Source organism: Cricetulus griseus, chromosome 4 (genome assembly GCF_003668045.3).
Source record: "Cricetulus griseus strain 17A/GY chromosome 4, alternate assembly CriGri-PICRH-1.0, whole genome shotgun sequence".
NCBI classification, from domain to species: Eukaryota; Metazoa; Chordata; class Mammalia; order Rodentia; family Cricetidae; genus Cricetulus; species Cricetulus griseus.
In genome coordinates this window covers 178954973-178969330 of record NC_048597.1, presented here as the reverse complement: position 1 = coordinate 178969330, position 14358 = coordinate 178954973, and the positions used below count along the sequence as shown (strand labels likewise).

The following is a 14358-nucleotide window of genomic DNA, read 5'->3' as shown; positions in this document are numbered from 1 at the left end:
AATAAAAGCTCATCAGGTTAAGAACCTGAATGATCAGAAAAGCAGCTGAGAATCAACCCGTGACCTCCTCTCTTGTTCCTTCATCCAAAAAGACTGAGATCCTCTCTAAGCCCCGTCTGACTACTTCCTGTATCTCTCTATTTGTCCTCAGTCCTCCAAAACCTCATGGCTAATTTTGGTCAGCCAGTAGCTAGCTCTGCCCTTTGATTCAAAGCAAATTTTATTGGCAAGCTTGGGAACATCAGAATGCGGTCAACACCTTAGAGCTGGAAAAATAGTTCAGCTGTTAATGCTCCTCTCACAGAGGACCAGAGTTTGGTTCCCAGCACCCACATTGGGCTGCTCACAACCACACAGAACTCCATATCCAGGGAATTTGAATCCCTCTTTTGGCGCACCCGCACACACACACACACACACACACACACACACACACACACACACACACACACACCTAATTAAAAAGCATTATGTGATTAAGAATTCTTAGCTCAATTTATTAATGAGGAAATAGATTTAATAAAAATAAGAAGTATCTAATAAGTGATACTAGCTGAGGAAACCATACAGCAGACACCTTCATGTTACACAAATCTTTTTGTTGACTGCCTTCGTCTTCATTTTTATTCATTTTTATTCTGTGTGTCCGGCATTCTGTCTCATTTGATTTCAACACAGTTTCTTATGTAAGAGAAAGGCAGCTGTTGCCACCCAAAATGTATTTCCTATGTAAGTACACAGGTTGGCTAGACTGGCCATGGCATATTTCAAGGCTATCATATGATTTGGTAGCCTTGTCTTCTGAGTCCTTGGAATGAGTAATGTCACCAGGTGGTAATATTGAGTGAGTGCTTCCCACCAGAGTGAGAGGTGTTTGTTTGTCAGCATCTATAGCACTTGTATATCCCATCAGAAGAGTCCTATAAGTATGGGGGTACAGAGTGCAGGGCCACACCTGTCTGAGACTTCCTTTACTAGTAGTGTATCATCATGGACTTAAGTCAAGATGAGCAGGAAGAATGGTCCAGGTGCTCTGATCTTTATATCTTCTGCATCTTCGCACATGGTTGTTGGCTGAGATACAAGAAAGCAGCCTCCAGACCTCATCTCCCTGGTGTCATCTATTCTAGGCTCATTTAAAAGAATGTTTTATATTTACTCTTTACAATTTTGAACAGATATAGTCTTTACTTTGATCAGATCCACCCCATATTACCTTCTTGCCCCACTTTTCCACTCCCTCTGACTCCTTTCCTCAATGGTTCTCCCTCCTACTCTTGGGTATTTGTTTAGTGACCTAAGTTTGATTAGGGTTGCTTACGTGGGGAACATGGAGAACTTGCTAGTGTCTACATGACCAAAGAAAAATGATCCCTTCCCAAGCAAAAGTCAACTCCCAGGGACTCCTCTGCTAGTGGTGGGGCTCCCACGTCCCACAGAATGCTGACAGGCTCGTTCTTGTGCAGCTATTGTGCTTATGAGAGCAACAACCATGTCATATCTAGTAGATAGCATTTTGCTGCACTCCTCCGGTCTACTAGCTCTTTTGCATTCATTTCTTTCTTTGGTTGGTTGGGTTTTTTTGTTTGTTTGTTTTTCAAGACAGGGTTTCTCTGTGGGATCTTTTGCATTTTTCTCCCTCTTCCATGATGTTCTCTGAGTCTTGACACCCCTGCCCAAGGGCCAGTACTATATAGGTGTTCTGTTTAGGTTTGAGCACTCAACAGTTGATTATTCTCAGCACTTTGACCTCTTAGGACTCTAACCACCACCCACCTCTGCACAGATTTTTGACTCTCTACAGATGTCTGTTGCTTAAGATGGTCACTTGGTTAACAGTGATGATCTAAGATTGTCCCTTCCTCTAGATAAAAAATCTCTCTTCCCTCTTCTCCTCTATAGGCACACCTGGATTACCCAGACCCTCCCTGTGGCTTCCCCACTGGATTCCTGAACAACTGCCCTCCATCTAGCTCCTTACTTACACACATGCAATCCTTTGCACTCATCACTCATTTACCACTCATTCTAAAACCTTACGAGTGTGTGTGTGTGTGTGTGTGTGTGTGTGTGTGTGTAAAAATCCTAATCCCTGGTTGGAATCTTTTGGAAAAGGTGTAAGAGTTTCTCCAGAGATTTCAAATACCCTCTGTGGTCATTGGACTTGAACTTGTGAGAGGTTTTTCTTAAATTTATTTGCACATATTCCCCATCAAGCTGAGGGTAGCTGCCATCTATTCCTGCCTAGACTGAAAACCTGTAGAAAAATGTTCTTTCAGTATGACTGACCAAGTGATAGAACAGCATATTCCAACCTTCCCTCGGAACGTCATTGTAATAGGTCTGCCATTTGTTTTGTCTTGAGAACAAATGAATTGTATCATACTAGAACACTACCCCCTGGAGGCATTGACACTGGTCCTGAAGGAATTTGTCTCAGGTGCTTCCGCTGAGCATCTACATTGCTGCTCTTCCTTCCATGCCCACTGTACCATACTGCACATGGGTGCCCTCTTCGAACTGACCAGCCATCTCCTCCACAGGTCTACCATCTTACAGCAGCAGTTCAACCGGACTGGCAAGGCAGAGCATGGCTCAGTGGCACTGCCAGCTGTCATGCGCTCTGGCTCCAGTGGGCCTGAGACTTTCAATGTTGGTAGCATGCCCTCACCACAGCAGCAGGTCATGGTTGGACAGATGCACCGAGGACACATGCCTCCACTGGTGAGACTTCTGCTTATTTTTCTGTTAACCTCCAGGCCATCAGAAATGGTGACAACTTCTATGTGGGAACCCTATGCCTCACATGTGAGCCACAGGTCATCAACTGTGCATTCCTGTAATAGCATGACTAATTACTTCTTTCTAGTATCAGTGACTAGAAAGTGAGGGACCTTGTATTTAGTTATGTTTTTTTCATTGTAATTGCAAAATACCTGACAAAAGCAACTTATGGAAGGAAGTGTGTATTTTGGCTAACATTTTGAGTAGAGTCTATTATGAAGAAGGGATTGGCAAGAGTATGAGGCTGCTAATCCCACTGTGCATCCCATTAGGAAGCAGGGAGCTGGGGCATGCTGGTGCTCAGCTTTCATTTGAACATAGCCCAGGATCCCAACCTGTGGAATAATGCTACCCACATTGAGAGTGGACCTTCCTACCTCAGTTAATACAAGCTAGAAATTGGTCTACCCTCAAAGACCTACCCAGAGACTTGTTTCTTGGGTGATTCTTAATCTCTTCAAGTTGGCAATAAAGATGAAACATCATGACCCTCCTTGTGCTGTAGCAACAAAGTCCCATGCCCCTGCAGCAACTTCAAGCTGACCAGTCCTGAGACCCTCTTAAAGTGTGAGAAACTGAGAAACGGCCAGTCATCTGTGATCTACCTTTGCAACCTGGTCTTGCTGAATCCTTTCTAATTCATCTGATTCAATACCACTTAGACATGCCTTGGGAATCTCTTGCTATTAGGTTGGTTTTGAGAATTCAAGAATATCAAAGCTTGGAAATCATTCAGCTGTAAAAACATGTTGGCTATAAGTTTTGGCAGAGTCCTAAGGGTGATCAAGAATCCTTCTTAAAAAACAGCCATCTGTGTTCTGTGCATGAGATCTTTTATCCACAGTACTCAGATCAACTGTACCCTCTGAATTCCCCTGTGAAGATGCTCGTCAGCCTTCTTGTCTGCTAATTAAGCTCTCCACACCCTTCTGATTATAAGCCCTTCACTGCAATCACCTTCGCTTTGTGTTCTATTAATATAATGTGCTATTTCTAGCCCTCAGGTTGAAATGGGAGCTAGTTCAGGTGCGTAATGAGATGTGCTCTTGACTAAGAAGGGTTTAGTTTTGTTCTGTTTTCCAAGGAGGTCCTGTCAGTTCCCAGATTTCGTTCACCATCCTGTGTTCCTCTGCCTTTGCAGACTTCGGCACAGCAAGCCCTTATGGGGACCATTAACACAAGCATGCATGCTGTCCAGCAGGCTCAGGATGACCTCAGCGAGCTCGACCCACTGCCACCTCTTGGACAAGATATGGTAAATATCCATCAGAGCTTCTCATCCTATGTCTCTGTCCTGGCTCGGAATAAGGTTATATGCTCTGTCTGGCTTCTGCTGGATGAAGCTGTCTCCAGCTAGCTGATAAAGAAATCTGTGTGTCTTGGTATATGTCAGGTCTTTGACTCTGTCACACTCATGGGAAAAGAGGATGGCTGTGCTGAGCTTAGACCCTGGAGTCCATTGATCCCAACTCCTGTATTCACTGGTTGTGTGAATCTGGGCATCTCACCCCCTCAAGCCTTTCCCCTGTCATCTGTAAATAGGGCTGATGGGAAGGGGTGATGATCCAATTCTTAGCATTCACTTAGCATCTAATAAGAGCTCAACTCAGGCAGCTGCCTTTGTCATTTTAAATACTGCCAGTAGCTCTCAGATTTCCATACACAATGGGATCTCATGCATGGCTTGTTAAAACTTATCTCTGGGCCCTAGCAATCATCTTTGCTTATGTTCTGTTCTTAACATCTGTTTTTGATCGAGTGGGTATGGTGTGGGGCCTATGAATGTGTGTTGCCAACACATTCCTCGGGATACTGACTGAGTACAGTGTTTTGTCAACCCCTGGGTTAGCTATAGTATTACTGAGCCTTGCTGCAGGGTGAGGTGATGAGCACTGAGGCCTTCCGGTAACTGCTGCACAAAATCAGCTAATACCTCACATTTCAGGACGTAGTTTGCAGGACAGCAGCATTGACACCACCCACATTCTAAGGGGAGAAGCAGAAATCATAGGGCAGTCAGCGTCCTCTGTCACTGTGCCTCTTAGCCAGCTCTCCGTGATTTGTTGGCATGCTAAACTTGGCAGAGCCCTGACTAGCTAGCTTGCTCCCTGCCACCTTCTTCTCCCTCCTTTCCTTACTCTGTACCCAAACCACCTGCAGAGCATCACAAATAAATCTCAGGTTACGCAAATCAGTGTCACTGTGCACAGACCTGGGCATCAGAGTGAGTTTGTTTTCCTTCCTATAGGCAGTCACAGTGAGAAACTGCTGCTAAGATAGACTGATGACCTTGCAGGGGCCAGAACCAAGATGTATTCTGCAGCCTCATCCTGTCTATCGGGATCACTCCTTCAGAGTTGTCCCTGAATGCTGTTTCCCATTTCAATACTGGTGTGTGGTGTACTGCCCTCTCTGCCATTTCTCTCAACTCCCTGAATTCCTCCTACATTTTACTCAGGGAACTTGAAGTTAGAAATAAATAGTGGACTATCCTATCAAGAACAGTTGGGAGACAGACCTTTAAAATATATGGTGGTGGTGGCTGTCCCGATTCATCAATTTTTGAAGAATTAGAATGCACTAAGATAATATGTGATTCCCCTGAGCCTAGATCATGTCTTACCTACAGAATCATCTTTATCAATATAAATCATTTGTTAGGTGAGCCCTGAAATGTTAGAAAATAGAATGTTTATTAGCAGGCATATCCAAACTTTTGACGCAAGCGGAGTTACAAAACAATACTACTAATAAATCACACACATCAATCTCATACTGTTTTGAGTAAATTTACAGTTTTGTATTTTGTAGCTTCATTCATAGCTACCCTCCGCCAATTGTAACCCACAGTCTTCAGGACAGACACACCTGATTGATTGAAACAAAATAGAAGTGCTAGGAATGCCTTTTGAATCTCTATAGTAGGAAGAAGGTAAGGCCTGGGTGTAATTTGCCATTGTTCTATCACCTGGAAGAGGTAAAGCAGGCCAAGAGCAAGTGCCTCAGCCTATCTTCTCAGTCGTGCTGGGAAAAATGCCACCTGCACATCGCCATGATACTTGATTTTCTTCATGATAGTTCATGTCATGTCAATAGGAAAAAATCTGGTGATGGTCAAGAACTTTTGCAAGCTGACATGCCCGAGGTCTTATTTTGCTGCCTACAAAAGTGGAATGAAGATTACCATCAAGTGTTAGTGTTAGTTAATGTACATACAGTTATTGTGAGACATTGATTTTTATTAGCTTACCCTAATTACGTATAATAATGTGTTTCATTGTGAAAATTTTATACATATATAATATCCTTTGATCATATTAACCCCATTGCCCTCTCTTATTATTGCCCACTCCTGTTGAGCCTATACATACCTCATTCATCTTGTTTGTTGTTATTGTTGTATGAACCAGTGAGTTTAGTTAGGATTACTCATAGGAGCATGGATGAGGGGTTATATATGGCAATGTGTGCTACTTATTGGTAGCAATACCACTAAAGAAAATGTCTCTCCTTCTCCCAGCAGCCATTAAGTGCCTGTCAGTCCTCAGTGTGGGGCAAGGCCTTATGAGTCTCTCCAGCCTCCCCATTAGGCCCAGTCTTGTATAGACCTTTTTCAAGTAGTCTAACTGCTGAAAGTTCTAAGAGGGTCATGGCAATGTCACATGGCCCAGATGACTGAGTATTACAGTACTCTACTCGTCTTACTTTTGTATTGCTGTGACGCCATGACCAAAGAAACTCTCAAAGAAAGCATTTAAATAGGCTTATGGTTTCAGAGGGTCAGAATTCATGATGGAATGAAGGCATGGTGCAAGAAACAGCTGAAATCTCCATCCTGACAAGTAGGAAGTAGAGAGAGCCCCCAGTGAAGCAGCGCCTCCAACGGGGCCACACCGCCTAATCCTTTCCAAACAGTTCTGCCAACCTTCAAACATGTGAACCTATGGTTTCATTTTCATTCAAACCACCACACTACTCTTCTCTCCAGCTTTTACATTTTCTCCTTCCCCTTTTCTGTGATGTTCCTGGGTCTCAGCGGAAGTGATAATAGATGATCTTTGACTCTTTCTTGGTTGTTTTCACCTAGATCATTTTATTTCACCATATCATTTTATTTTTCCTAGAAGTTGTAAACTTTTTCTTTAATTGCAGTAGAAGATACAGAGAGTTTATAGGCCTTTCAATATCTTTGAACACACAAGAAACCTGTTCAGGATATTATTTAAGATGACTCTGGCATGATCAGTGCTGGCCTAGGCAGGAGAGTACAGTCAAATTCTGGTCTCATTCTATGGCTCAAATTCTCTGGTCTCCTGAGCAATTCAGTGCTATGATTATGTCATTCCCTTGTCTGGTTTTTACAGGCATCTAGGGTATGGGTTCAGAACAAAGTGGATGAATCCAAACATGAAATCCACTCTCAAGTCGATGCTATCACAGCTGGGACAGCTTCAGTTGTCAACCTCACAGCTGGTAAGTCCCTGGGTGGTTTGTGTTGTAGCGTGTTTGTGTGTTTCCTTGGGCCCTGCGTGTGCACATGTGTGTGAGTTCATTCTTTCATTGAAGCAACAGATTGCTATACTATGAGAAGATAGTCTATTTTTAGACATCTGGCCTGCTTTAGGCATTTGCTCCAAATGATGCAAGAGAAATGTAAGGAGCATCACATTCCTTTTTGTTGATATGGTGCATCATTAAAAAGCACTTACCTAGTGCTCGTTGTCCATCAGCATGCGAACATACTTAAACGTCTTTGAGACCAGTTTCTTCTGCGGAAAGTTAAGAATCTAGAAAGGGTCTAGACATGCCAAGCATCTACCCTTTGCCTGTCTTGTCCAGTAGTTGTCTCTTCTGGAGTAGCCTGACTCCCACCCTCACACCATCTGGTGAAAGCCAGGAAATACCTAGGCTTCTCTCTGCAGTGTACCAGTGTTTCAGGAGTAGAGTGATCCCCTGAGTGGGGTTTATAGGATGTTGATGCTTGCTTTGGAATTTGAAGAGAGAGAGGGAGAGAGAGAGAGAGAGAGAGAGAGAGAAAGAGAGAGAGAGAATGCATTTGTGGAAGTCAGAGGACAACTTCAGGTGTCCCTCCTCAAGCACAGTCCTTCTTTTGGTTGAGATGGCCTGAAACTCTGCATATAGTCCAAGCTAGCTTGCTATCAGGCCTACGGGTCCACCTGCCTCCATTTCCCCAGTATTAGGATTTCAAGTCTATACTGACACTGCTCTCTTTTTTGTTTTTTGTTTTTTGTTTTTTGTTTTTTTTTTAATATAGATTCTGGGGATTGAACTTGGGGTTTGTATTTGCAAGGAAAATGCTTGGCTGACTAAGCTATCTCCCTAGTCTGCCTTCGAACTGTAGTTTTTTAAATTTTTAGTTACATTTACTCCATAGTGCACATGTGGAGATCAGAGGCCAGCTTTCTGGTGTTAGATCTCTCCTTCCACCATTCAGGTTGTGAGGAACCAATATGGGTCATCAGACTTGGCAAGCATCTTACCTACAGAGCTATTTCAGTGACCCCTACTTTGAAATTATATATATTTGAGAATTTTATACCAGAGTACACCCCCAGCTATTCCCAACTCTTCTCACTACCTCCTCTCAAATTCCAGACTCTTTGCTTTGGAAGTTTAAAGGAGTCTTGTTCACTGTCTCAGTTTGTGAGACCTCCAGATGAGAGGACCTTATTGAAGCCACTTATTGAATTGGAGTCAAGGTGTCCAATTCACTAGGTTCCTTGAAGTTCTATATTTGATACCTGCACAGTGGTAGGGCATGGGTTCTAGCCAGTGGGAGTTTTGAGAAAGTCTCATCAGAACTGCTTACCTCCCTCCAAGCTAGGCTCTCCTCATCCATCACCACTCCCCTTTGGTCTTGGTCCTTCTCTGTCCAGGTGACCCAGCTGACACTGACTACACAGCCGTGGGCTGTGCAATCACTACGATCTCTTCCAACCTGACCGAAATGTCCAAGGGTGTAAAGCTGCTGGCAGCTCTCATGGACGATGATGTGGGCAGTGGGGAGGACCTTCTCAGAGCTGCCAGGACCCTCGCTGGGGCCGTGTCTGATTTGCTGAAGGCCGTGCAGCCTACTTCTGGAGAGGTGAGCCCTAAGGACACATAGTCACATTCAGACCACACACCTGCATCCCTTCAGGTCCATGGAGCTCTGGCTTCGTGAAAGTATATTGCTGTCCCTCTTGCAGCAAAATACCACAGGGTAATATTGAGAGTTGTTGAAACAAGTCAGATTGTGTGGTTCAACCTCTGGGGAGGGCTGTGCTCCTAGTAGGAAACCTTCCCAACAAGGGTGTTTAATTAGATGCAGCTAGTTACTCAACCCCCATGACTAGTACACAAAAGGCATACATACAGGTTTGCAACTGAATTTCTGTACATATCAGCTTTGATCTAATTGTGCAAGACCGATTCATTGAAGTTTTTCAAGCACATCTGCCTGTTACTGGTTGATGAACATGTCCTTGCATCGATCTCACCAGGATTTTTTTTTTCCTGTCTGGCATACAACCCAAGATCTTCATTTGCGTGTGGGAGGAACTCTGCGTGATTCCTCACTATACTGATGTGTGTTGAGACATAGGAAGAAATTCATTTTCTTTCCAACCAAATCATGTTATCTGTTTGTAGCCTCGACAGACTGTTTTGACTGCTGCTGGGAGCATCGGCCAAGCCAGTGGTGATCTCCTGAGACAGATTGGAGAGAACGAGACAGATGAGCGATTCCAAGTAAGATGTCTGCGGCTTCCCAGTCTTGGAAAGGATTCTGAGTGATGAGTCTGACCTCACTGGGAGGATGTATTGGAATACAAGCCTGGACTTCCTGGGGCTATTAAGAATAAGATCAAAGGAGATGATTTGAGCAGTGAGATCTTTTAGTGTCAGTTAAATGTGTATGTTTTTAATGGAAAAGCTCAGGTCACTTATATTATATATCATCCTCCAAAATACTCACTTAGCCTTTCTAGTTGTTCATCAGTTTCTTGAACATCTTATAAACAAACAAACAAACAAAAAAGTGGATAAAGTAATCATGAATCCCTTTCTGTTGGCTACCCAGCCTCCATACTTACATTCTCAGCAAGTCTTGTTTTATTTTGTGGGGAATGGTTTCTAATGGCCTCCTTCTTTTTGTCTTCGATGTTTTTATTTTGTGTGGGGATATTGGTGTACTTGCATGTATGTGCACATGTGTGTGGAGGTGGGAGGTCAACTTCTGATGTTATTTCTCAGGATGCTTTTCACCTTCTTTTTGGTTTTGAGGTAAAGTTTCTCACTAAGACCTGGGGATTTTTGATTCAGCCAGGCTGGCTAGCAGTCAAAGCCCAGAGATCTGCCTCTCTCAGCTTCCTCAGAGCTACATGCACCACATGCCCACTGAGCTGTGTTTCTCCAACTCTGCCCTTACTTTCTAAAAGGTGTTTTCTAAATGACCGTATTTTTTGAAAGTAGGATCTGGGTATTTAACTGAGGCTAACCCACCACGTACCTGATGACTGAGCTAAGCACTTGCTGTGCAGTGAAGCCATGCAGTGTGCAGCACCCCAACTGAGAAATCATTTTTGGGACCCTTACTTTTCAACTCTGAAGTCTTACACTGCTCATCCTCTGCTGAGCAGCTGTTGCTACTGTTTGCAGCTGGATTGAGTCACTGCCAGTTTCCTGACATTGACGCTCAGACAATATCTCAGCCTGTCTGCCTTCTCCTGACCCCACAACCAGACTGTTGAGGACCAAAACTGTAGGCCAGGGTGAGCTCTGCTCACATATTTTAAAAGTTCTCTGATTTTGCAACTGATACATATGTCCACCCTAACTAGAATACTAAATTTCTAAGCTAGGTTTCTGAAGAATACCCTTATCAAAATCTATCAAATTCATTGTATGATGATTCAATTGAATTTTACCTTTTACTTTTTTATTTATGTGAAAGTGTGTGTCTGTATACATGTGCATGAGGGTACCTCAAGAGGCCGGAAGAACATGTCAAATGCCCTGGAGGTAGTGTTATATTCAGTTTTTAGCCACCCAAAATGTGTGGTGGAACCTGCACTCAGGTCCTCTACAAAAACAGCAAGCACTCTTAACCACTTTGCTGTTTTCAGCCTCTTTGTTTCACTTTTGTCAATGTGGTCTCAGGTAGCCTCAAGCTCACTATGTATCTAAGGTTGACTGAAATTCTGGTCTTCTTGCTTTCATCTACATGCTATGATTACAGGTGTGCTCTACCATGACTTGCTTACGTGGTACTGGGAATGGAACACAGACTTTAGGCATGCTGGCAAGCACTCTGTGACCTGAACTATGTCCCCAACCCTGCCCTTTCCTTTTTAAGAACTGTTTTCTGAATCATTGTATCATAATGCAATATATAACTATATGTGAAACACTGATTTAGAAATCAGAAATCACTAAATGTCAAATGGATAAGAACTGACACTACCCTTATCACCAAATTCAGAGATTTATTTATGTATGTATATGAATGCCCTGTCTTCATAGACATTTGTATTCTAGAAGAGGGCTTTCGATCCCATTATAGACAGTTGTGAATTACTATGTGGGTACTGCAAATTGGACTCAGGACCTCTGGAAAAGCAGTCAGTGTTCTGAACCACTGATCCATTGCTCCAGCCGGAAAAAGAAAATCTTTTTATCAATCACTTGATACCTTTAATTCATCCCACAATGCAAGAGGATGCATTTTTGGCTACATCCCTTTTGGCCACCTCTTCACTGGTCACTGTCATCATAATATTTTTTTAGAAAGAGATCAGATACCTTCCCCTTTCTTAGCTTCTTCCCCTAGCATTATGGCTTTTTACTTCATGGGTGGCCACATGCTGCTTGACTTAGTTAGGGTTGCTATTGCTCTGACAAAATACCATGACCAAAGCAACTTAGGGAAGAAAGGGTTTATTTGGCTTACACTTCCATATTGTAGTCTGTCACTGAAGGAAGCTAGGACGGGAAATCAAACAGAACTGGAACCTGGAAGCAGAGGCCATAGAGGGACAATGCTTACTGGCTTGCTCAGCCTTCTTTCTCATAGAACCCAGGACCATCAGCTCAGGGATAGCACCACGCACCATGGGCTGGGCCCTCCCACATCAGTTACTAATTAAGAAAATGCCTTACAGCTAGACGTTATGGAGGCATTTTCTCAGTCAAGGTTCCCTTCTGTCAGATGACTCTAACCTGTGACAGGTTGGCATAAAAACTAGGTAGGATGCCATTTTCTCTAGAATTATTGGGACAGGATGTGTTACATGGACCAAATCATGATTGCATGTGTGAAGAGAAACTTACACTTTCGTCCATAGAAGTATCCATCCTGTCCCTGTACTTATGGTTCTGGGAACCCAGCACACATTCATGTCCTGAGGTGTAGTAAGATGTTCAGTATACTCAGTATACCATAGAGGCTGGCTCCCAGTATGGAAGTCATTTCTGTACTAAGATCCCCAGGAGCCACTTCACTATGTGCAGAATTCCCTGCAGACTACATAATAAATCCCACCGACGCCTGCTCTTGTCCCCATCCTGACTCCCTTTCAGATCTCCATACTGTCTTTGTGCTGGCCTCACATTTTATATTGGTACAGGTAATTCTCCTAGGCAGATAAGTCTTAGGAATTTGGTCTATATTAGATTCAGCTGCTAACTTGCTAGGCTTCATTATCTTTAAGCACTCAATTTACTTTCCTCAAAAGTATTGCTTTCTGGGGACTGACAAGGTAGTTCAGGCGGTTATGTGCTTGCCATGACAGCATGAGGACCCAAGTTAAATCCTCAGTTCTCATGTTTAAAGCTGGGCCTACACAGTGATACGTATCGGTAATGTCGGGCAGACAAAGATGGGAGGATCTCCTGGGATTCACTGGCCAGCCTGCCTAGCCGAATTGGCAACCCTATGGTCAATGAGAGACCCTATCTCAAAACAAACAAGGTAGACAGCTCCTGAGGAATGGCACCTGAGCTTGTGCTCTGATCTCCACACTCAAGTGCACACCCAAAAGCAATCTTTTCTCCAGTGTCGAATGCCGGAAAGGAGACGGTGTGGATTCCTGTAAGGCGTGATACTTGCTCTTGCCGTTTTCTGAAGCTTTGCATCGGATCTCTTCCCTTGATGGATTGTCTGCAGTGTTCAGATGCAGACTCTGCCTCCTGTTTGCTTCTTTGGCAATGTCAGGGGGGGCAGGTTCAGGGACAAGGTGGAATGCTCCAGAGAGTGGGGTCTCCCCAGCCTCCTGCAATCATGAGTCTACCTGGCACTGTGTTTCCTCTCTGTTTTTCTGAGTCCCATAGTAGAGCCTTTCTTGGGTTCTCAATGTACTGCATGTTCTCAGAGATGACAAGGATTTATTTCACACAAGCTACACAATAGTGGACCTATTGAAAAGTTTGACGAAGACCTGGTCAACAGCTCTAACTGCAGCATCCCATTTTTTTTCCTGACTGATTGTTTTGGACAAAATTAATAGAAACAGGATTTCTTTAAATGACTCAAACAAAGTCCTTTGTGACAATTGTGGTTGTGGGTGACCCAGTCTTGGTCCCTGTGCAAGCAAATGAATTCATATCACATGAAGTAATAGTCTGATTGACTTCAGAAAGTTGAGCTTAAAAGTCTTATTAGTAATCTATGACATCCAGATTGCTTTTGTTTTTGTTTCTTTGTTTGTTTTTCAAGACAGGGTTTCTCTGTAGCTTTGGATCCTGTCCTGGAACTCTCTCTGTACATCAGGCTGGCCTCAAACTCACAGAGATACGTGCGCCACCACTGCCTGACTCAGATTGCTTTTAACCTAAATTCAGACACAAATGTCCAAGATCGGTGGGGGGCTGTGAGGGGAGGCATACTGGGAACAATTCTTGAGAGCTGTGCAGCAGATAAAAGCCACTTGACTCCTGAAAGTGTCATCAGCCTCTTCTTGCACACCCAGACACTGTCACAGACCCATGAAAGGCCACAGTAAATGGTTCCTTTAAGACCACTTTATTTTTGTCCAGTTTAAAATCAACTTTTTTTTTCCATTTTAGTGTGTGTGTGTGTGTGTGTGTGTGTGTATGCTTATCACTTTACCACTGCATACATGTGAAGGTCAGAAACAACTTAGAGAGTCTCCTTTGATCATGGGGTTCCCAGAGACCAACCTCTGGCCATCAGGTGTTAACAGCCAGTGTCTTTTCCCTAATGAGCCATCTCTACAGCCTCCAAATTGCTACTTTTTAGTATTGCCTGGGTGATGTGTATTTGTCACCAGTGTAAACTGTACAGGCTGGACACCATTTCCAACATATTTTCTCATAGGATCTCTCATTGTAAAGAACCTACAGTAACCCTTGATATTTAGAACCAAATGTGCTTCTTTTCTATTATCTGATGAATAACTGAAGACTTCTGAGCACTTTTCCTCTGGAGAAAAGCCTCGGCGTGCTTGTTCAAAGTAGCAGTGGCTTGGGTGCTAGGGAAGGTATTTCTAAATCAAATAAGCTGCTTTCAATATTTGCAGCACTGACGTAAATTAAGTGCAAAAGTGGTTCTTTTTC

The 14358-nt window shown here is 43.4% G+C and overlaps 1 protein-coding gene across 5 annotated transcripts in view; it reads left to right on the top strand.

Annotated features, from left to right (window-relative positions):
* Tln2 (talin 2) overlaps nucleotides 1-14358 on the top strand; it is a 420162-nt gene that overhangs the window by 265456 nt on the left and 140348 nt on the right. For all 5 annotated transcript variants that reach the window (XM_027411263.2, XM_027411262.2, XM_027411259.2 and 2 more), the window contains 5 exons: nucleotides 2544-2724; nucleotides 3926-4039; nucleotides 7149-7257; nucleotides 8682-8890; nucleotides 9436-9534. In XM_027411263.2, coding sequence (XP_027267064.1) covers nucleotides 2544-2724; nucleotides 3926-4039; nucleotides 7149-7257; nucleotides 8682-8890; nucleotides 9436-9534 — 712 coding nt within the window. The remainder of the gene's footprint in view (nucleotides 1-2543; nucleotides 2725-3925; nucleotides 4040-7148; nucleotides 7258-8681; nucleotides 8891-9435; nucleotides 9535-14358) is intronic.